Source organism: Otolemur garnettii, unplaced genomic scaffold (assembly GCF_000181295.1).
Source record: "Otolemur garnettii isolate 467f Iridium unplaced genomic scaffold, OtoGar3 scaffold00005, whole genome shotgun sequence".
Taxonomy (NCBI): Eukaryota; Metazoa; Chordata; class Mammalia; order Primates; family Galagidae; genus Otolemur; species Otolemur garnettii.
Window position 1 is genome coordinate 5,970,806 of NW_003852400.1, and position 24,861 is coordinate 5,995,666.

The 24,861-nt window shown below is 38.8% G+C and overlaps 1 protein-coding gene across 1 annotated transcript in view; it reads right to left on the reverse strand.

Moving 5' to 3' along the window:
- The window catches only part of GSAP (gamma-secretase activating protein), a 66,624-nt gene extending 42,087 nt beyond the window's left edge, over nt 1-24,537 (reverse strand). The window contains exons 1-9 of the mRNA XM_023519171.1: nt 24,372-24,537; nt 17,445-17,514; nt 15,910-15,959; nt 12,078-12,182; nt 11,801-11,860; nt 10,755-10,798; nt 9,798-9,883; nt 2,353-2,430; nt 793-870 (exon numbers count right to left, since the gene is read on the reverse strand). Of these exons, the coding sequence (XP_023374939.1) occupies nt 793-870; nt 2,353-2,430; nt 9,798-9,883; nt 10,755-10,798; nt 11,801-11,860; nt 12,078-12,182; nt 15,910-15,959; nt 17,445-17,514; nt 24,372-24,509 (709 nt within the window). The 5' untranslated portion in view covers nt 24,510-24,537. The remainder of the gene's footprint in view (nt 1-792; nt 871-2,352; nt 2,431-9,797; nt 9,884-10,754; nt 10,799-11,800; nt 11,861-12,077; nt 12,183-15,909; nt 15,960-17,444; nt 17,515-24,371) is intronic.
- Between the last annotated feature and the right edge of the window lie 324 nt (nt 24,538-24,861).

The window sequence follows — 24,861 nt, forward strand, 5'->3', positions numbered from 1 at the left end:
TGCCCAGCTATTTTTTTGTTGCAGTTTGGCTGGGGCTGGGTTTGAACCCGCCACCCTCGGTATATGGAGCCGGCACCCTGCCCGCTGAGCCACAGGCACCGCCCTTGAAGTTTTCTTTTTAAAAATATTGTGCCATGTCCTATCTAGGCAAATAACAATCCTATTCCTTACTCTAAGTTGTCTGTGCCCCACATCCTAGCTGGCATGAAAGAGCAGTTTTCAGGAGGGAAGTACAATAAACTCTTCAAATTTCCTTCATTAAAGATTCCCTTTATATGTTCAAACTTAATACTATCGAGGAGCTAAATATGAAATTTACACAATGAAAACAACTCACTCAAGCTGATCTATAAATCATTAATGAGACTTGGAAGATTTGCATGATTAGCAATAAGAAATAGACAATTTCCCAAAAGCCCCATCCTCTCAAGAATCAAGAGGCATGATGTCTTATTTCTTATAGGCTATTAGGGGACATCTCATACACAGTCATCATTTTTAAACAAACAAATGGCTTTTTAAGACTGCTACCATAACGCTCATAGCCTAGACTCCCTAAAAAGGAGGACACACCCCATAACCCAAAGGATGATGGAGTTAAGAGGGAGAGGTGTGTTCCAGAGAAACCTTCTCCCATCGGGCTTCAAAAGGGTTATTGATTGTCATCATAACCTGAGTCTCAAGGAGGCATGAGAAACGGGGAACACAGAGAAGAGAAGAAGGAGGGAGGGCACAGCGTGTGTGGAAGGAGTGGTCCTAGCAGAAGCACATCTCTCCTTCTCCATCACCCACCGAGGTTGAGAAAAGTAACACCCTTCGTCAGGTGCGAGCCAGCACTCCCAAGAGCAGCAGTGAAGGTCTTGCTGTGTCCTGCAGAGAGAAAACACGAAGCCAGAGAAAGAATGCGAACTCCACCCAAGGTGACTGTAGGTAACACTCTTAATTTCTAGTAACTGTGAAACTGATACAGCAAGCATCTTCTGACTTCCAGATTTCATAGTTCCCCACATTCTCCAAAGGCAGCATTGAAGGTACATCATCTGTGTGCAGTCACAATCGTGTAGCTGTTCTGGGCTTATATATAACCATGGATCCCAAAAAGAGGTGAATTGTTCAAGGAGGGAAGGACCCAAGAGGTAGAAGAGACCAGAGGACTCCTGGGGTCCCCCTCCCAGGCTCACTGCTGTACACAAGCAGTCACCCAGACCCTCACGCTTGTCCCAGTCACCTACAATCCCACTTTTAGTTAGGAAGGGTATCTGTGACACTCACTGCGCTGGGCTTTACTCTCTTTTCTAACTCTTTTCTAATTCTTAATATTCCGGGAAGTTTTATTTCCTGGTTTTGATCATGACATTAATCATTAGGAAAATGTGTGAAAATTTTCCACGGGGGCGGCGCCTGTGGCTCTAGGAGCGGGGCGCTGGCCCCATATACCGGAGGTGGTGGGTTCAAACCCAGTCCCGATCAAAAAAAAAAAAAAAAAAAAAAAAAGAAAATTTTCCACGAAATCTCAAACTAAGACTATTAAAGTCTGCACGCACATAAAACATACGTCTAGTTCTGAAGTTAGTTTTCGTTTCTCCATTGCCAAGTTCTCAAACGCCTTTTACTTTGCTCTCTAACCTTGGCAGGTGAGGTTAGGCACTTCTGCAGAATAACAAACTCTGGTAAAATTTTTTTAATATTGGTGAAAATTTTCCTCTTTGAAACAAACTCCACTCACATTACGTGCTGCATATATGCTAATTATGAGTAACTAAACAAGCAAACTAATTACTCCTTGGCATGGTTCAGACTAAAACTAGGAGAGGCCGCACTGTGACCCAGTGCAGAAATGGAGCCGGCTGGGCCTCTTACTGTTGTTTCCCTACTTGTGACACAGCAAAATCTTGGGCCATACATATGTGAAATGGAATAAATACGTCAGTAAACAAGACGTGCCTAAAACAAGGCATCACATTTTCCTTTCAGATTTGCAAACTCTGTTTAGGTCTGAGATCATAAATGCTTTTAACCAAAATCCTGTGTGAGTTTGTAAGTAAAATCTATAGATACTTTTCAACTAGTTATGACTAAAAAGCAAACACACTTTGGGCGAATACCTCCATTAGGATCCCTACACAGGCCTAGAAGAAGATATAGGCCAGGATAAGAATCATGATGTGTGAAAACAATGGACTTAGCAATCACCACTAGTAACTTTTTTCAGGAAACATGAATTATACCTACAGGTATACAGATATAAAACTTACTGATAAAAACTGATTGCAAGGTAATAAGACTTAAGATCTAATTTGCTACTATTTGGAAAAAATAATTACATAAAAGTAAAAAAGAAATGAAATGTACCTTTATGAATGTAAAACACCGAGTATGTGATTTGCTCCGGAGACGCACACCTAGGGCTGTAACAGACACACAAGCTTCCTAGAAGTAAGAAAATGTTTAGTACAGTTTAAAAGAATATATGTCATAGGTAAGTACATTTCTCTAAGTCACTTAACTCTGTTTCTATTCCTTTAGATATCCTGCCTTATCTTATGTCACGTGCTTCCCAAATTCTAGAATTGGTTTCTGAACAAGCTAATAAATTTCAAGTCAATAATTATTTAACATACACTGTAGGCAATGTATTGTGGTAGGCTATTAAAGGATAGGAAAATGAATAGAGACTTAGCGCTGTATACGAAGTCATGGGAGTCTGGAGTTTCCAAAGCATCTAGAAATTCCAATATGCATGCACTGCCCTCCCATGTCTTATCTAGCTTGTCACCTTTCGACTACTATGAACACTAGTTTATCAAAAATCTGTTCTTCATTTTACAGAAAGCTTCAAGTCTTCTTGTTTATCTTGACTGAGAGGCAAAGTGTAATCTACCTTACGAGGCAGTGGGAGTAAGTGTGGTGGGTGAGCCAGACCCATTCGTATTCGGGTCACTGAAGACACAGACCCATGGCCAAAGGAGAGCTCTTAGCATAGTGTGGCCTCCCCACAGGAGCACTGACTTTTCTGACCTCACCAGTCCTGGACAGTCTCAGCCTTCCCACCCCCTCCATGTGTAAAACTGCACATCCCCTCCAGCAGCTGCCTTCAGTGGCCCACTGATGAGGGCATTAGGCTTACTGAGACTTCGATTCCAATGCTAGTGTTTATTGACCAAAGTAGGACATTGCCAGGTAGAAAGCAACTAGACAGGGAGTCAGGAAAGCTGCGGTCAGTCCCAGAGCTAGTATAGACCAGCTATGTGGATTCGAGCACCACTGTCCTTCAGCAGATTTCAGCATTCCTTCCATTCCACCCCTCTGGTACCTCTGGCATGGTAGGAAAAAAAAAAGCCCATTTCCTCTAAGAAGGCTATTTTATTGCAATATCTTGAAAAAGCCAAATAACAAAAAAAGAACAACTTTATCAGATAAAATAGGAATAATTCTCCTAGGTGTAAAATTACTGTTATGGGTTACAGCGCACATAGTGATAACTGTTCTTTAAAATTACAGCAGACTCAAGTGGGAATAAAAGTTATCTATCACCAATGCATAAGCAAAATAATAATTATAAGAGTTACACAAGTCTCGTGTACCACTTTGACTACTTTCATACAGTAAACATATTATCAGCAAAAAATTACCAACTTATCCATTCCCTTATGTTTTATAATCACAAGGAGCAAGAAATTGCTTTTAAAAAAAGATAAAAACATCAGCCTCTCTAGTAATAAAGAAATGAAAATTAAAACAAGTCACCACATTTTCCTTTCAGATTTGCAAAGGTCTTTAAATTAGAATGAATGCTGTCAAGGGAGCATGTTCGTCCTAGCTCCAGCAGTAGAAAAGTGAACTGGTACAAACTCTCTGAAAAATAGTTTTTGCAGAGGATTAAATACATTCAGACCTGCTGATGTAGTAATTCTTCTTTTAGGAATCTATCTTGGGTTTTAAATATGAAATGTTGGCAAAGTAAGGAAGAGCATAACCTTCATTCCAGCAAAATCTCTTGCACACCATCATTTAGAGATCAAAGGCTATCATGTTTTCTCATTTTCAAGAAAATTAAAGCGAGATGTAGAATAAATGTACCTAATTACACATACCGAGAATCATAGTCAGATCTCATAAGCAAGTACTTCCAAATTGTTAGGTCATAGCTTAGAGTCACCTCCCAACCCCAAAGAGAGAAAAAGACACAGCAAGGGGAAATGGAGTGAGCACAGGGTCTGTGAGGATGCCCAATAGAAACTTCTGCGATGATGGAAATGGTCTACCCTTGCGCAGTCCAATATGGTAGCCACTGGTTACATGTGGCTGTGTGACCAAGGAGCTACTTTTTACTTTTCACTTTAATTAATTTTCATTTAAACAGCCACATGTGGCTAGTGGCTACCACATTGGCCAACATAGCTCTAGAGTATTGGTTCTTAACCCTGACAATACATTAAACAAACTTGGGATCTCAGATGCCCAGGCTCTGCCTCAGAGATGAAATCAGAATCTCTGGGGCTGAGGCTGAGGCATCAGTATTAAAAGCTCGCTAAGTGATCCTAATATGAACCAACGTTGAGAACCACTTTCAGAATCAGCAGATTTGGATTTGGATCCTGGCATTTAGCATTATATTGTCTCATAATTAAATCCTCTAAGCCTTGGTTTCCTCATCTATAAATAAAGAAGTATAAGACTTCATAAACTTCTTATGAGAATTAAATGAGATAATGTATATAAAACTCTGGCAAAGAAGTTATATTTGGCCATAAAGGTTAGCTTCTATTGTAATTATCCCAGAATAATTGTGCTGCTATTTACAAGTTGGAGGAAGTCACAGTTTGAAAAAAAAAAAAGAATGCTCTTAAGGGTGTATTCAGAGATGTTTAATAAAATTCATCAATGATGAAGATAACATCTCAGCGTTGGTTAGCCTTGGGGAAACCATCTGGACAAAGAAGACTATTGTGGATAATGTTTTCCAAGGGAAATTATCTCACTGCAGCCATTATTAAAAGGCTCTAGAAAATGTTAAAACACAGGCCTAATTCTGGGAACTTGTGAAGAGCAACTCTCAGAATTATATGAACAGGAAAGAGAATTTACACACTTCCCAACTTATCACCTCCCCATAAGGGGCACACAAGAAAGAATCATAGCCTGACTTCGAACATGTAAAAACATTCTAAGTACAGATTCAGAGTTGACTGTCAGACAGGGAAGGAATGAGAATACTTTCCTCGCAATGCTTAGAAAGACTGATTGATTTACCCTCCTACTGTGAGAAAACTGTTAGAAAAACCTACAGTGTTAAATAATTCACAAGTGGCCTGTCCACAGCAGCAATGCTTCTGCCCACCCTCGAGCTCATGAGCATGCCCATCGCCCAGATTCTAACTTCTAATCCCTTACAGCAGTTCTCAACCTGTGGGTCGCGACCCCTTTGTAACAATGAAAATACATCGGGCATTAGGAAGGTTGAGAACCACTGCTGAGAAGGTAGCCAACTTCAATTTAGGACAAAGATGCTTTCAAGAATGTAGCAAGTAAAGCTGAAAGGACAAATAGCTGGACCAAGATGTGACGACTGAATGTCAAATTTTATATTATTAACACTAGTGTAAATAATGAAAATAAAGTCTGTGTACGGTCTTGGGTCTGTTTGATTCCTCACATGGCCCATGTTTCCTGGCCTCCAGGGAAGAATTAAGCTATTATAGAGGGAGCCATATCCGGCTTCAATTATTTGCTTCTTTCTCCAATCCTACTTTGCTAGAATCAATTTCATTTTAACAACAAAGGTAAGATAATCATTTTTGAAAAGCATTTTAGGAAATACATGAACTAACAACTTATTAATCAGAAACCCAAAGTTGCTTCTCTGGCTTGCTTCATCTCAAAGCTGGAAGCATCCATTTGAAACTGGCTTATTTTTTCTATTTCAAAGCTGACTGTGAAGAGTAGGCTCATTTTCTACTCTCCCAGACACTGCTGAGAAAGAAAAAAAAAGACTCTTTCACGTTTTATGCCAGATAAGCCTAACATTTGATTAAATAAGATGTCATAAATAGCCCATTTATAAGTTACAGCTGCTGCTGTTCATGAGAAATTCCTGTGGGAATAAAATGAAAAGGAATAAAAAGCCACATAGAATTAAAGCCGAAAATGATTATTTATATCCAATAGATTTCAAGCAAAGTACCAGGGAAGAATCTGCCCTGCTTCTTCCATGTGAGCTCTGGATCCCTCTCCATCCCACCTTCCACGCACATTCACCCTACCAGTGATTCCTCTCTGCTGAGTCTTTTTTCTTTTCCTTATCTACTAAGGACTCGTATATCCTGTAAATATACAAAGATCCTAGACTAGAGTCTCTACCATCTTAAAAAACAGTGTTCCCTATTCTCTTTCCCCTCTGGCTGCAGCCTCTCTTATGTCTACACTTACTTCTATGACTTTCTCAACCCCCCTATAACTCAGCACAATCACAATTTCACCCCAATTCCCCAACACAGACAGCTCACATAGCCTCTGTCCTGCCAGACCCACCTCCCACTACCTGTTTACAGTTAGCCACTGTCTCCTCTGTGAAGTTCTCTGCTTTGGGCTCCTCTAATACCACACTTGTTTTGTTTAAATATTATTTTTTCCTTTTCCTTTAGATATTTGACCTAACTTGCATATATTTATACTTCTAGATCTAATTCTTATGTCTTCTCTTCTGACCCTGTCCCCCTCCCAGGGCTGCCAATGCCTGCTGCTTTCTGACAACGTTCACATTTGTTCATTGCTAGTTCTTCCCTGCTTCTAACCTGCAGATCTCTTAGTTAACAAGCCCAAAACAAACTCAAGATCTTCCTTTCCAAGCCTCACCCAAACCGCTATGCTTCAGTAAATGATACAGCTGTTCACCTGCCTGCTGATGACAGAAACCTGAGAACTGTCCCTTTCCATCTAATTCATAGCAAGTCCTTTTAGTTCCAACTCCAAAATGCATCTATTTCTCTCCACCTCCATTGTCCATCCTAGTTTAAACAATAAGCATCTCAAAAGTCCAGCTACAACTTCATGCTAATCATCTCCACTTTTTCTCTTGCCTTCTCTTGCCTCCAATCCATTCTTTACACAGCAGCCACAGTGAAATTTTACAAATACCTATCTACTCACGTCACCGCCTGCTTATAAAACTTCAGTGCACAAGCAACAGTGGATACGAAAATGCCAGATGAGAAGTCATTACGGAAAAGGATAGTCACATGGCGGCAAAGTATCACCCTACAAAGTACTAGTTCAGAAATTAAAATGTCCCTTCACAAGGGATACACACAGTGGTTACTACTTAACCAAATGACCGGAGTCTTTAACAGTAGGACATCCTGATGTTATAGGTCTCCTGAAATGAAATTCACATCACCTATGAAATACTCTCAATGAAAACATAACCTGTGTCTAACTGTTCCCTTACACAATTGTGTAGAACTTCCAATCCACAGGAAATGTAAAGAATAGAGGAAAAGCCACATGCCTTTGCAAGGAAATAGACAAATCCAGAATGTAGGACATTCCATATGGCAAATGGCCAGGACTCTTTCAAAACTCAATGTTGTGAAAAGAAAAACAAGGTCAAGAGGTAGGATGTGAGACTGTTGCACATTAAAAGAGACTACAAAGCTTAAACGACCAAATGTAATATATAAATCTTGATGCAACCTTGACTTTAAAAGTTATATACATATGTATATTTATTTGCATACATATATACACATATGCGTACACATGACATTTTGAAATAATTATGAAAAATTGAACATAAAATAAAGTTTATTGATGTAATTAATTTTTCAGTGATAATGGAATGGAGATCATGTAGAAGAGTATCCTTAACTAAAAGAGGCACATGCTGAATTATCTAGTGGTAAAGCATTATAATGTCTCCAACTTATTTTTGAATGGTTAGGTCAAAAAGAAGAAAATGATACCTAAATATGGGGAGAATGGTAAAGCAAACACTGCAAATGGTATGATTTTTTAAATAAAAGGTACATGGATGTTTGCTATATTTTTGAACTTTTTGGTAAACTTAAACATTTTCAAAATAAGAGAAGAAAACTTCTTAAATGACCTCTCACAACTCTTAGGATAAAAATGTAAAATCTCCCCATGATCCACAAGGTCCTAGGTAGTCTGGCCCCAGTCTGCCTCTCCAGCTTTCCTTCCCAAAACCCTCCTCCTTGCTTACCCTGCTTCAGTTCCATTGGTGTGAGCTCAAACAATCCTTCAAGTCTCCCCTGAAAGGTCACTTTCTTCCTTGAACTCCCTAGGACCACATACTCATGTATAGAGGGACTCTGTGGCTGACGGGGGCCAGGAACAGGACAAACTGGGATGGATTATAAGGTAGTAAGGTGGAAGAGGGGGTGATTTTCTGGACTAAAACAAAATGGGATGAAATGCCTGTGGGGAAAGAAATAAGGACGGGTGGGCTGAACTAGAACATAGTTGAAGATGCTAGTATCATCTATTAAACCTCCGTCAAATGCTCTCCTGGCTTTCTGTAATGCTCATTCATAATATTTATGATGAATCTATTTAAATACTATGAGTGCACTTATGTAATGTCCAAAATAAACACAAAATAGCGACCCTTATCCAAATAAAGATTTGGTCTGTTTGACTCATTATTGTATTCCCAATATCTAGCAAATATTAAGTGCTTGATAAATGTTCCCTTAATGGGGATTAAATATGACATAATTTATTTTTAAATAATTTTTATTAATTTTTAATAATTTTAATATTTTTTTAAATTTAAATAATTTTTAATAATTTTTTTATTAAATCATAGCTATGCACATAAATGCAATTATGGGGTACAATATGCTGGTTTTATATACAATTTGAAATGCTTTCATCAAACTGGTCAACATAGCCTTCACAGAATTTTCTTAGTTATTGTGTTAAGACATTTGTAGTCTACCCCTAGTAAATTTCAGATGTACTTTTTTTTAAAGGAATGCAATTTTAGTCAAAGTATTTCTCAAGTGGTAAATGTCCAATTTATTTGGGATATTAAAAATTATATTTCATTATTAGAGTTAATTAGGTGATTATTAAAGGAGCAGTTTTTTCACCAGCTTCATTGAATGTAATCATATTCTTTTCTCATTTTTAAGCATTCCTCTTTTCCCGCTCCATTTTCTATACCCATAATAAACAGGTAGTAAGGAACAGAATATTATATACTAATAGCTTTATGTCAATCTCTGATTGTTAGATCAGCAGGTTTCAGCACGGCCTACAGTCACATACCGGGGCGGGGAGGGGGGGTTCAGAGACTGCCCCTGCTGATGTTTTGTTTTTGTATGTTCTGTTGTCCCACACAAACAAATATATATTTTTAAAAACTATTGGGGTAGTCAAGGATCCTTTGGGATATGACTATTAAAACTTGGTACATAAGTTTAGAACACAAAGACTTCAGTAAGCCTGACATAGAACACATCACCATCACTGCATGCCATTTGTTAAAAGATAGTGGGTGTGAAAACATAAATTAACTAAATCCATCCCGTCTATTAGAATGATACAAATAAGAACAACTCTGCTGACTACGTATGGCTCCTTTGATACAGACAGAAAATGTATAAAACCAGTGAAGAAGAAAACTTGATAGATGAAAATCCTCGTGATCATTAATATATCAGAACGTAGCCCTGATATATTTTATTTTCAGAATCCATATGGCTAAACAATGAGTAAACTTGGTAGAACTTACAGGCAGTTGAATAAATTGATAAATACAACCCTGGTTATACCTGTATGGTTGGTAAAAACACACAGAGTAGGATGTTTGGATAATTTCTCCTGGTATTGACGACAATCACATCCAAAGTTGACAAGTCTAAGAACATAAACAATAAATTACCAAATGCATTTAAAAATATCCCCTCATCAAGGATGTGAGCAACTACTATAATATACCCACAAAAGTAGAAACATGTTCCTGAGAAATTTAGGTAGATAGCTATTTTGGTTAATAAATTTAGTAATTAAAAAAATTACATGGTACATAAATGGCATTGGACTGGAAATATAGAAAAATACATGTTATTTTCAATGGACATTTAGATAACTTTTGTGAACTGTTTCAAAAGAAATACAAGTAAATGTTCATATACGATAAAATAAGGCTAGTGAAATACTTAGCATTTCAGGATTATCATTGCTCTAATTCAAAGACTTTCATTTCTTTCTACAGATTGATGGCTTGTGTTTTTTAAAAGTGTCACATGTTTTTACTCATATAAAATAGTCTAGAAAAGAAAAAAATCCTGCCTTTTTCTGTAAAAAAGGAAATACAAGAAAAAGAGTAATACAATAGACTCAGCTGAGGTACCAGTGGGTTGACCAGTGACATCTTCCTTGATGGCAAGAAAAAAAGGAGGCTGATGTTTGGTTCTAAACATAGCTCTCTGGCTCACTGAACCCTTCATTTAATCACAGGGAGAAAAGCATTTCCAAATACAAAAGTTAATGAGATGCCCTGCAGAAATAAATGGCTAAGAAACCAGTACAATTGACTCTACATGAAAATTCTGTTCATTCTTGATAAAGTTGTTTATATTCCCTGTAGAGAACAAGAATATGAAAAAAGATACAACACACAGAACACCAAATTGTCCTTTCATCTGTATAACATGTATCAGGAATAAATATAATCATTTTGCCCACAAGGATCTATAAAAATTAGTAACAATCTATAAATAACTTACTTAAATCCTGAGTCACTTAATGATATGTCCAAGCACACTTCAAACTGTCAAAAAAAAAAATCAATAGAAAATGACTACCCAAAATGACATTGTGGTGACAGTTCTAGCAACTGGAACAAGCCAGCCAGTGCTGTGCTTGCCTAATGATGAAAAGCCCATTTGACCATCATTACCTTTAGAGGTTATACCCCAAATTCACAGCACAGAAAGGCCACTGGGAATATTCTGGAGTTTACATACATACAAGTTTGATGTATATTTACTTCTTAAAGGGCTAATGCTTGGTAACCTTTGCCTTGGATATGTATCATAAATGGGTTATATAATAGGCCATTTGGAAGCAGTGCCTTTTACAAGATAGATAGAAGGAAAGAAGGAAGAAGCGAGGGAGGGAAGAAGAGGAGGAAGGGGAGGGAGGGAGGGAGGGAAGAAGGAAGGAAGGAGAGAGAGAGAAGGAAGATGGGGTGTCTTCAGGAGAACAGTAGGTAAGCCAACAAAAGGGCAGGAGGGGCGAATGAAGTTCTTGTAATGGTATGATACCAATCTGTATTAGATTCAAATATACCTACTCAAGAAGAATAATAATGTCCATCATAGACAAAGATATTGGGGATTCCTCACAACAAAGTTAACATTCCAAATAGCACTGGGAGAAATAATGCTAGATTATTACTAATTAAACTACATTCTCCCATTAGCTTGTCTTCTTTACTCTCAAATCCACCACTCTCACAAATTTTTTGGGCCAAATAAGTTGCAACCACCTCAAGCTACCTATTATAGACCACACCCATACTTCCTACCACTCTCCACTTACACTTGTTTCTTTAATGTGAGGCAGGCAGTAGAGAGTTCCTGTGTGGGTTCTAATAACCTAGATGAGTTGCATTTGTCATGGAAGTGAAGACTTGAGATGGCAAGGCACTTGCTCATACAAGTGACTAACATCAAGAATGCTAAGATGCTATTGTTTGTGACAACGACTCTCTTAAAAAGGGACAATACTTAATAAAATTTCCTGTAGTCTGATCATTCTTTGGACTTACCATTAAGTTAAAGCTCTCATCAGCATAAAACTGGATGCATTTTAAGATGCTCCTTGATTTCTAAGAGAAAATAGAATGACTTATTACAAAAAAAAAAGCTAGAAAAAAAAAAAGGAAGCAGTCACAAAGCAAACAATAATGAAAATCCTTTCATTGTTTTTAATAAACCTTCTTTTACTGCTCACATCAATGAAAATAGAGTGATTAAGAAAGCGCAACAATGATATGTAAATCAAATTATTCCTACAAAAAGGAGTGCCCATGGAGGAGTTTTCACCTTCAGGTCAATGTAGTATAATCTCTGGTCTGGCACGTCCCACTGAGCCCAAACAAAATCCTCAGCTATTCTGTCTCTTGACAGATGGCCAGAATTTTTAATCACCTAAAGAAGGAAAAAATTATACAGAAATAACTTTTAAAGGAAAACATCTCTGGAATCATAATTATTTCCCATGTCTGTATGACACATGTAAATATTTCCACAGTTTATTTTTAGCACTTCCCTCAACTTCAACACACACAGACAATCTTTCCAGAAGAGTTTTAAGAGATCATTTCATGACTTCCTCTTCCTGAATACTCTATAATACACTATTTTATTCTTGTTCCTAGTTTAACAGACAGGCTGGTACTATTGAAGGCAAGAGCACACCTCCCACAAATCAACAGCTACATGAATAGAAGATTCATAACTTCCTTGTCTATAAATAACACCCTCAGGACTCTGCAGCCAAGAAACCTTCACTGCTGAAGACAGAGGCTGTGAAGCCAATGAAAGACTTAGGCCTAGGAGTGATTAGGCAAGGAGCCCTTTTTGACCATAAACCAACCACATGGCTTTGGGCCTGCTTCTTACCTTTATGTCTTCTGCAGTGAGTATGATGATGTTCCCCATCTCTCAGCAATACTTAACTACTCATCCTTTAAGACCTGACTTGGGCATTGCTCTCCTGCACAAAGCTTTCCTTTACCTCCTCGTGATGCAGGCAGAGCTCCTCACCTCTGTGTTCCCATAGTGCTTTGTTACGCTTCTATTACAATTACATTTTAGTTAATGCTGTATGGCTCCCCCATGAGTATACACTCTTCTACAGAACCTTTCTATTTTCAATGTCTTGATTGTTTTGAGCATATAATAGTATTCAAGAAATGCATGTTCAAAAGAAGAAAATTGAAATAGGTGTGCAAGAGTAAATTGCCAAGGATACTATGTATTACCCATGTAAAATATTTTTTTCACTAAGTAACAAAATCAAAGAACTGCAGAACCCTAGAATCAGGAAGTTCCAGAAGCCATGTAATGCACTCTGTCTACAGGTGAGAAAACCGAGGTCCAGAGAAGTTGGATTAGGCTGCAGAGTTAGTTCAGCATGGCCTGGAATCTCAATGACCTGGCACCCTGACAGTGCCCTTTCAGTACATCACCCAACTACAAAATAACTTGACAGAGGAATTAAGAATTCATTTTTCCTCCAAATGCTTATCAAGCAAAAGGAATTTACATTGAGATAAGTAAGTAAAGAATAAAGATAGGAGAAGAAATAAGAGCACATGAGGGAAGGGTTTAATCGAGTTTGGGGGAGAGGGAACAGGGGAGGGGAGGAGAGGAGGGGATTGGTGTGCTCCCACTTGATAAGCACAATGTAGGGGTATATGGCACACCTCTAGGGTGCAGGGCACAGCTTCAAGAGAGACTCTACCTAACAGATGCAAATATTGTAACCTTGCATGAACCTGAAATTAAAAAAGAAGAAATAAGGGGGAAGGGGAAGACCAAGATTAGCCATATTCATGCCTAAACTCTCATTAATCCTAAAAGATGTCTCCACCAAGGCTAACTTGGAACTTGAGGGCACAGCATGGCATAAAGGGACAGTAGGTTGTATACTTCTGTTTCTTGCTTGCCCAGGTCCATTCAATTTAGGCCAGAGGAAAGTGATGCTACAGGAAAGATCCTAGAGTACCCATCTGTCTCTAAACCTTGGAAAATCTTTCCACTTTTTCTGAAATTTGTTGGGTTGGGATAGATACACCTTCCAGATAAAGGCACACATTGACAAGAACATGAGTATCAGACTATGGCCCATCCAGGTTCAGAACTCAGTTTTGTTCCTCTCTAGAGTCACCTCACCTGTGTGAGCCTTGGTTGCTGTCTTCTCTATAAAAACAGGGATAATTATAATACCACCCTATCATGCAGGGACGTTGTAGAGAATATGTGGGATTGCACACTGCTGTAAAAAGCTCTTATCGAAGTTGTTAAGAATGGGGGCAGAAGTGCTCCTTTCTTGGAAAAGAAATGAAGGGACGCCAAGGCTGCCTGGATCATTTCTGGGCTGCTGCCAGGTGTCTTCTTGCTCTTCCCATTGTGTCTCTGTTTCTGTCTTTCCCTTTGGTCGCCCACACCCTCTTCTATTAGCCAGTCCTCTGTCTATGCTCATTCCCAGTTCCTGACCCCAACTTATTTACTTAAGTCTCTGCTCTAAATTCTCCTCCCTGACCCTGGGATCCAGCCTTAGTCTTTCCTCGTGAGCTGACCCTCTTCTGACCCCTAATCCTGTGCTGATGCTCCCATCCTCTTAGTCAGTGATGGCCACTGGTAGCCCAGAGCTCAAAGCACATACTTTCTACTGGTAAATTTCCAGCCAGACTTCTTGATTTGAGACTTTTAATAGCAAATACATAATCAATAAATTCCTTTTTCTATTTTAATTTTGTTCACATAACTTTAAAATTTTCAGCAAAAGACTACTTCAATGCAGATTAAATATTGAAGGAAATCATTTTAATGTCAATAATGTACTAATATCTTAAATTATCAAGAAAATTATCAAGAAAAAGATAGTTTAGTAGAAAAAAGAGATAAGGATATAACTAATTTTCAGAAACCAGATTAAATAGCTCATAAACAGAGGAGAGGCTTAAACTCAATAATATTAAGTGAAATACAGACTAAGATAATAATGGGATATCAACTTATACCTATCAAACTGGAAATTTTTGAAAAGGTAAACAATATCTATTGAAGGTGTAGATGAGGGAAAGGTACTCTTACAATTGTCAATTGTTAACAACTTTTCTGCAAAGCAATCCAGCACAATCTGTTGAAATTTTTTAAATGAATATACCAATCAACACAACAATCTGTCCCTGAGGAGTTAGCCCAGAGAAATACAGAAACCAAAACATAAAACGAGACAAAAATGTTTGAGACAATTGACGATGCAAAAGACAGAAAACTGGGAGTCAAGTGAATGTCCGTGCACAGAAGAGTGGTTAGGAAAGTACGGACATTCACACTGAAGACTATTATGTGTTCTAGAGAGAATGCATTGGAACTATTCTGGTCGACTTGTAGGCGAGTCCACAAAATTGAATGCAATGAATAATAAGCAAACCTCTGGGTGTGCCAGAGATGGGAGTAGGAGATTACACAACGATGGAGGAAGTATGAAAGGATACATTCCAGGTTGTGAACAAAGGTCAGCGGTAAAAAGGAAAGGGAGACGTGGAAAACAAGCAAAAATAAAATAATGACACTACACAAAACTTCAGCATATATGTTATGAGCCCATGTTATCTATGTGTGCACATACGCATAAAAATTAGAAAAAAACAGCCAATCACTCATAGCTCTATTTAGTAACTTAGGGATACTTCTAATATATTACATAAAAAGCAAATAAAAAATCAGGTAAACAGGGCAGCACCTGTGGTTCAAAGGAGTAGGGCACTGGCCCCATAAGCCGGAGGTGGCAGGTTCCAACACAGCCCCGGCCAAAAAAAAAAAAAAATCAGGTAAACATATGTATTATGGTTTTGTCTTGGTAAAAACAATTAAATCTCCACATGTATATACCTAAGCTTGCATAGATTTGCATGGGCAAGGTAAAAGCTGTGGAAAGACTCCCAAAGGCTGAGGGCTGAAGTAGAGATACAATAACCTCATATATATTTGTTTCATTTCACACATTACAATAGCAAGACTACCATTTGAGTGACATCAAATATAGAAAACGTTGCATATCAACAACATGACTCTATAAACAGCCTAGAAACATAGCTCTCTATGGAAGAAACACTGAAGCAAAGGAATTTCAAATCTTTACCACTTTATTTCCATCTTCCTGGGTGACTTGGATATGAAACTGCTCAATATCTTTTAAAAAAAGAAACAACAAAAAAGATAAATTAACCTTCAGTACTCATGTTGCCTAACAGTTGTAAACATATTTTTTATAAAATCAATTCAAATTAAACAGCTGACTGCAAAACAACATTGTCACAGACAATAGTCTCCTGATAGAGAAGAAAAAACCACCTTTCTCTATTTTACAGTGCTACTTTTACAGCAGAGAAAAAGGCCCGCATTTACTCTGCCCCTCAGTATCAACGGTTCATGAAGCATTTAGTCCTTCTTCTTCCCAGGTTCCCTCAATATGGCCTTTGCCTCCCCTGTACTGTCAGTCATACACAGGGCCAACAAGGGCTCATCACCAGAGTTTATCTTCAATTTCCAAAACCAAACACTTTTTGTGTAAGCATATCAGACAGACAACTCATTATACAAGGTATTTGGGGGAGGTATTTTTATAGGGGCCAAATTCAAACTAACAAAACCCTGAAATCTGAGTCAATTTATAGATAGTCCCTTTCTATCAGTCACAACTTAGATTCAGACATACTTACCTCTGCTGGTTCTAGCTACAAAAATGTAAGAAAGAAAATTGAACAAGGCCAACTGAACACAAACCTAGACTCTCAGGCCTGTCCTTCCAACTAAACCAGCAGTTTCATATTATAACATGAAAGACAGCGTAGTAGATAAGCACCAACAAAAAAAAGAATTGTGTCTTTCCCAACCTCCTTAAACTTAAAAATATCATCCTCAATCTTACTTGCCTCTACCTGAATTTGTCCAAGGAAGTGTGTGTCCTCAAGGTCTGCCATGGAACTCGTCTAGCTACTTAAGCCTTCTCCCCGCCTGCTTCACCTAGTCCTCTCCCCTTATTATAATTATCAGCTGTGACAGATATTCCAAAGGAGGATGGACTAAACAAGGCAAAAATGACCTGTGTGACAATTGCTCTGGGCAACACCCTACCATGTTGACAAAACTGCTGGCCTGTGTATGTAAGAGCCCGCCATTCTCCAGATGAGGGAGCTGAATATAGCCTGAGGAACACTTAGGGGACCAAGGAAGAGCCCTTCTCTAGGGATTCCAGATCTCAAATGGACATCAAAGTTCTAGTTCTCTGGAGCCTTGGCAATGGCCAGTGGACAATTAGAAGATTGACGGCTTGGCACCTATAGCCCAAGTAGCTAAGGCACCAGCTACATACACCAGAGCTGGTGGGTTCTAATCTAGCCTGGGCCTGCCAAACAACAATGATGGCTGCAACCAAAAAATATAGCCAAGTGTTGTGGCAGGCGCCTGTTGTCCCAGCTACTTGGGAGACTGAGGCAAGAGAATCGCTTAAGCCCAGGAGTTGGAGGTTGCTGTGAGCTGTGAAGCCACAGCACTTTATGCAAGGTGACAGCTTGAGGCTCTGTCTCAAAAAAAAGAAGATTCAATGACATTGTACACTTCACTAGGAGACTGTGGCATTCAGAAATTCCCATACATCACCTAAAGATAACTTACATTTCTCTTCTGAAATCAGTAACAGATGGTTCTCTGGAAGAGGATGGCTTTCAACATATGGGTAGAGGAACTGTAAAAAGGAAATTGATCAAAATTATAAGCAACTATCTTGCTTGCACAAATAAAATAGAACATTCATCTCTGACCAGCTACCTACATTGACCACCTCCTTAAGTTGACCTAATTCTCATAGCCTGGACATGCATCACATGTACATATTGGTACAGTAGGCTTGTTCCTTGTGTATTGATCAGTTTATTACAGTCCCTTAAGTGGTCAACTTATAGAGGTTCTACTGTATTCCAAAAGTTGACATGATCACTGTAGTATATGACCATGGAAGGAACCAGGAACCACAGAATAGCTTAGGGAAACCACAAGCATGCACTCACACATGACAGCTCAAAGCAAACAGGAAAAGGAACTCTCAGGGCCTTAGTTTTCCAGGGAAAACTGATCTCAGGTACAACACTGTTACCATTCATTTAAACTATAAGGCTATACAATTCTAAGAAATAAAAACAAATCTGGAAGCATCATGTTATCAGACTTCAGGTTACTACAACTTTATTGGGATCAAAAGAGCATGGTACTGGAACAAAGCAGAGACATAGGATCTATAGAAAGGAATAGAGAACCTAGAGATGAACCCAGTCACATTTCACCATCTGATCTTTGATGTATGCTTTGGGGGAAATAATCTCATTTAATAAATAGTGCTAAGAGAACCAATTAGCTACATGCAGAAGGCCAAAATTGGACCTGCATTTCTCACCACTGACAAAAACCAAAACAATAAAAATCCTAGAAGAAAGTGTGGGAAAACTCCTGACAAAATTAGCCTGGTAAAAGATTTTATGAAGAAGATCCCATTGCCAGTTGCAGCAACACCAAAAATAAATAAATGGGATATGATCAAGCTAAAAAGCTTCTGCACAGTAAGTCTTCAGAATGGAGAAGATATTTCATGCTATAAGTCTACCAAAGACCTGATAACTAGAATCTATAGAGAACTCAATTAACAAGAAAAGAGCAAACAATCTATTTATAGGTGGGCAAGAGACTTGAACAGAAACTTTTCTGAAGATGACAGATGAATGGACAACAAACACATGAAAAATGCTCATTGTCCCTAATCATCAGAGAAATGCAAATCAAAACCACCTTGAGATGTCACCTAACTCCAGTGAGATTAGCCCACATCACAAAATCTCAAATGTGCAGATGTTGGCATGGAAGTGGAGAGAAGGAACACTTTTGCACCACTGGTGGAATTGCAAACTAACAACCTCTATGGAAAGAAGTATGGAGAATTCTTAAAGAGCCAAAAGTTGGCCCTCCATTTGATCCCATGACCCATCATTAGATATCTAACCAAAAGAAAAAAAATCATTTTAACATAAGGATATTTGCACTAGAATGTTTATTGCAGCTCAATTCACAATTCACACCTTCCACATTTGGGTGGAAGCAACCCAAGTTCCCATCAACCCATGAATGGATTAACAAACTTTAGTATATGTATACCATGGAGTACTATTTGGCCATAAGAAAAGATGGATAGGAGGGAAGGTAATTGGTGGGACCTCACCTATTGTGCACCATGCAAGGGTACATGTCAAAACTATTAAGAGTATAAATATCTCAACACAACAAATAAGTGAGGTGAAAGCTATGTTAACCAGTTTGATTTAAGCATTCCAAATTATATGTAAAATCAGCACATTGTACCCCGTAAAGGCATTAATGTACTCAGTTATGATTTATTAAAAAATAAATAAATATTGGGTTTAATAGAAAATATCACAATCATAAACAAGTCCATCAATCCATTAGCTTAAAACAGATTGACAGCATAATTGCATACAAAAGCTAAAGACAAAACACTGGTACCAAACACAGCACATAAAGAGAGGCCTGAGCCAGACTCTGAAAGATCTTTCCCAAGCAGCAGCAGCTCAAACAGGCACCAAAACGGGGAGGAGGCAGCAGCGTCCACTCCACAAAGGCTTAAGAGTGAAAGGAAGGCTGAGCAATAGACCATCTTGGGAGCAAGGGGTAAAGAATTGGACAAAAGGGTTGTATTTCCTGAACATCAAGTCATTCCATCTGAAGTGAAGAGGCTTAGGAGAGCAGGGTGTTTTAAACGGGGAAACAACGCAGCACACTCCCTGGATGACAAGCTCAACTACAACTTGAATTTTACCTTAAAAACGCAAACAATGTGGGCAGCGCCTGTGGCTCAGGGAGTAGGGTGCCAGCCCCATATACCAATGATGGCGGGTTTAAGGTCAGCCCCGCCAAAAACCGAAAAATAAAAAAGGTAAACCAAAAATGCAAACAATGTAACCTAATCATCTGTACTCTCATACCAATCTGAAATAAAAAAAATAATTGCAGAAACAATTTAAAAAAAAGAAAAGATGGAGAGTTTACATCTTTTGTCTTTACCTGGATGGAGTTGAAACACATTCTTCTTAGTAAAGTATCACAAGAATGAAAAAACAAGTATCCAATGTATTCAATATTAATATGAAACCAATATATAAACAGCTGCGAGCCCACATCAAAGAAAAACACAAGTATAGTCTAGGGAAGGGGCCAGGAGAGACGGGTAGCGGGAGGGTGAGTAGTGGGATCTCACCTAATGGGCACAGTGTGAGGGTGTTCAGCACTCCCCCTGGGTGAAGGGCTCAAACACAACTTCAACTTTACTTTAGAAATGAAAACAATGTAAGCTAAACATTTGTACCCTCATATTAATCTGAAATTTTAAAAAATAAATAAAATAAACTGTAATGCTAAAGTTGAAGTTATTTCTAGGGATGGTATTTCCTGTTTGAGACATCTGATTCTGTAGCATATCAGAAACAAGGCAAACAATATTTATGCAGAATGTTCTTTTTTTTCTTTTTTAAATTTCAGAATATTGTGAGGGTACGTACATTTTGATTACATAACTCACTTTTTATATTTTGAGTCAGAGTTATAGGTGTGGGATGTACCCATGTAATGTATCCATTGAGTATTTACCCATCCCTTCTCCCCTCCCCCTGACTTGGATTTCATTGACACTTGCTTTCCTATGAGTAGATGCAGAAAGAGTGATCAATACACGTATATTTGTGTGCAGCTAACCCCAGTATGTAATTTGAGAGCCAACTAAACACATTCTCATATCCAAGAGACAAAGCAGAAGATAACCAGGGACTTTCCAAGAAAGGACAGTGAGTCACAGTGTGGCGTGGGGTCAAGGATTTACAAGCCGCAAAGCACGGAATGACTGCCACTGGGAACAAAAAGCTTAATCCATCACATGCCTCCTTCTGGGGCTCCCAAGGGGCTCCCAGCAACACAGGGCCTGACCTTGTCAGCTGTGATGATGGCGGAAAACTGGTTATAGCATGACTCCAGCAACTTAGTTCTGTCATCAGTGAAAGGGTATCTATAAATCAGTCGTTTCATTTTGTGGCATGAAAGACCCGTGAATTTGGTCCTTTTTCTCCTAAAACTTGAAATCATTATGAAAGGACATAACTTTTTATGTCCCAATTTGACAGTCATCACCTTCACTAAAACCAGGAAAAATTTATGATAAAATATATTACCCAATATCCTAGATTTTCATCATAGGAAATTGGAAATAGAACTGGTCAACTTGCTTTTTAGGATTTACAGTTGAGTTTCTCTTTCAGGATTGAAAACAAAACATTAACTATATGGCATTCTGCATGGCAATAACATTAAAATTATAAAAAGACAGCAATGTTCAGCTACAAAAATAGTATGGAACTAATTATTTCAAGCTTTGTGAAATTGTACACATTAAGATACTTCGTGTATTGGGTTGGGGAAAAACAAAGATGAGTGACACTGCATATATGATGGGAGCACAATCGCTCAGGGCCTCAAAATAAGGAGGCGCTCCTCCAGGAGACAGTAAGGGCTGCCGGGTTTGTAGAGGTGGCCAGGACACGCCTGCTGAGAAAGGAGGGGTGGACTGAGGTGCTGATAAGCAGCAGCTGCCAGCCTCTAGGCCTCTCCTCAGTCTTTGGGTGGCAATGAGGGGGAACAGTTTTGAAAGTCCCATTCACGTGGCTGTTGTTTTTCTATTATGAGGCAGCCCTAGAGCAAGGCCTAGAAGCCCAAAAACACATAGGCTTCAGACACAGCTCTACAAAAGCACTCAAGGTGGGTTTTTACATTGTAAATAGGAATCTACCCGGATTATGTTTATTTAGCAAAATAGTTATCTTCACAAATATGGAGCTATCCTGAGAATACTGGTGTCTGGGGGGTATATAATTTCCCACTGGACCTACCAGGGAGGCACACCTCATACTGGAACCCCTGCCACTATCCTGCTGGGGGTCCTCTGTGAAGGAAGTCGACACTGCCCATGAGACTTAGGAATGGACTAGAGGGCACCAGGAGAAAGGAGATAGATTCCAAGGAAGACTAACCTGAGGGACAGTAGGTGGCATTTGTCTGGAGGAAAGAGAGAGGGAGGGAGGAATAAAGAGAGGGAGAAGGTGGGATTTGCCATAGATGGAGGTTTGGAAGAGTTTTTCTCTCCAAAGGCAGAGATATGAGGATCAGGGGACAGGACTCGGAACTGAGATGGGTCCACTATAGAAGGACCGGTTTTACTTTATTTAGACAGGGACTTTTTCTTTGGTCTACAGATGGTCTCATGTGTTGTGTACTTTTAATATTTTTTAATTGAGATAAAGTTCACATAACATAAAGGTCACCATTTTAACTGCATTAACCTGTGCGATTTTCGGTAGTTTTTCATGTATTCACATGTACAACCATGCACTTTTAAAACCTTTCCCTTGCTATGTTCTAAGTGCCTTTAGTTGTCCCCATCTCCACCTCTATACAGCCCTAGGTAAAGATAGTAAGGAAGCCAAAGGAACAGGCCAGAAAATGGACACATGCTCTGTCCCTGTCACCCTGGCACTGATGACAACCCAGATGGAGTAGCTTCCTGAGGTGAAAGAATGCCGCTGGGCTCCAGGCCCAGCCCTGCCTGGAAGGGAGGAGTGGAGCCAGGAGCCGGGAGGATCCAGAGCAGAGGTGAGACAGCCCCTTGTCCTCACACACTGGAAGAGGGAGACCTGATGGCTGGAGGCTAGAAGTGAATTGAGGGAGAAGAGGCAGATGTGGTGTATCTCACAATTTGACTCCAGGTAGATCAAAAGAAATGATGTTCTGATGTAATGTAAAATTAGGCGAAGGGAAATGAAGCTGTGACCCTGCTGATATCTCCAGTGGCTGTGTTCTGTAAAGCAACCACCAACACTACACTGAACCACTGCTGCCGGGGAGACGCACGGAGGCCAATCAGGATCCCAAAAGACACAGTCTGGAATGTCATAATCCCAAATACTGCAATCCCAAAAGATGACAATTCCTAACGTCTAAAATCCCCAAAATCACAAGCTCAACAAAATCAAAATCTAATTAATATAATTAGATTCCGGAAACAAATACTTGAAAATTTATGAAAAGGTATTTATTAGCCAGGAGCAGTGGTGTACACTGTAGTTCCAGCTACATGGGAGGGTGAGGCAGAGGGATTGCTGAGGACAGGAGTTCACGACCAGCTTGGCAACATAACAAGACCCCATTGCAAATATATATATATATATATATGACATTTTAAAAATAAGATTTATCTGAGAAACATAAAAATACAACAGAATACTTCAGAGACCAACGTACACAACAAAACAGGCAGTAGCAACATACATATCTTTTGCCAGCATAAACACTCAGGTTTACTAACTATCCTGTACTTGTGATTGCAACTTAAAAATGACGGGTTTAGATTAGGGATTTTGATCTTTTGGAATGCCAACATTTAAGATTCTAACACTCAGGCTTGTGTCTATGTTCCAAACCCACACAGGAATGGGTTCCAGCCAGCCTCTGGTCACAACATTCCTGTTAAAAGATTAATACATAACCATATTTTATGCATGTTTTTACTTAACTTTTTACTTAACATGCATAAAATAAGGTTATGTATTAATCTTTATTTAACATATATCATCGATTCATTAACATTGACCTAGGGGCCAAAAGCACTATAACTCAGGCCTGAAGGAAGCTTATTTAACACAGGTATTTTCTCTGTAAGGCACATCACAGCTTTCCTGCACTTAAGAACACTAGTCAGCTCTACACTTAGTGGTAATTTTAAACAGTGAAATCACAAACAGAAAGCACAAAAATTTGACACATGGCACCACAAAAACACTTGTTTATAGTATGAGCCCTGAAACAAGAAGGCAGAGCGTCTCCGTGCTCAACCTCAACTGAGTACATGTATGTCGGGGACTCAAATTTTTTCACCACTTATCATATGTCTGCAAATGACTCTGAAAGCACCAGGAGGATTAATCTGGGGGACTGCAAATAAATTCTAGTGAGTAGAATTTCCAAATATGGAGTCTGCAAGTAGTGAGGACAGACTAGATCTATTTTACCTGCATTATACATGCCATGTTTCTGTATCAGCTCATGAAGTTGATAAATTCAGGGATTAAGTCATTTAATCATAGACATTTCATCTATCAACCATTTTAACGCTTACTTTAAATGTGCATTTAATATTCTATATTTGATCATAAAAATATTATATTTAATCTATCATTTTAAAGCTTACTTTAAATGTGCACTTAATATTCTATATTTTATCATAAAAATATTATATTACTATCAGACAAGTGATGATATGATAAATAGTCAGAGGAGCTAGGTTTGAGTTCATAATTTCCATGTTTGTGAAAGAAGAACTGATACTTCTAGCCGGTACCCATCTATGAGATTGCTTTGAGTATTGAGTGTGATAGCATGTAAGAAAACACTCTGTAGACACCATTAGTGAGATAAGTGACAGATGACATGCTTCCTTACCTGTACCCAGTTGTAGCTATCCACCGCTTTTAGAACCTTCACATTGTTAACAGGGTGGATTTCAACTAACAAAGTTAAGCACTTTGATCCTGCAGAGAAAAAGAGGCTTTTAGTAATGAAGATGAGACTTTCACACATTATCTTTTCTAAACCAAGTGGGAAAAGGAATTCCTGGTAAATCCTACTGTGTTGACTTTCCAGCTAAGAAAACAATTCTACAGTCATCACACATTCCCCTGAGGTGACTTAAACTGTAAATCTAGTTCCAATTCTACTCTCTAGGGGTGTGAGGTGGCTCCAGGACCCCAAAGGAGCAATTAACCCAGCAAAAGACCTGCCTTCTATACTCTCAGGAGCCCAGAAAAAAACTGCATTTTGTTACGAAAACCACAGGACACTGGAGAAATGCAAACATAGGAAAGGGAGTCTTTGGGCAACTCTTAAAAACAGCAGCAGATACCAGGGAAGACAAATTTCAGGTCATAAGAAG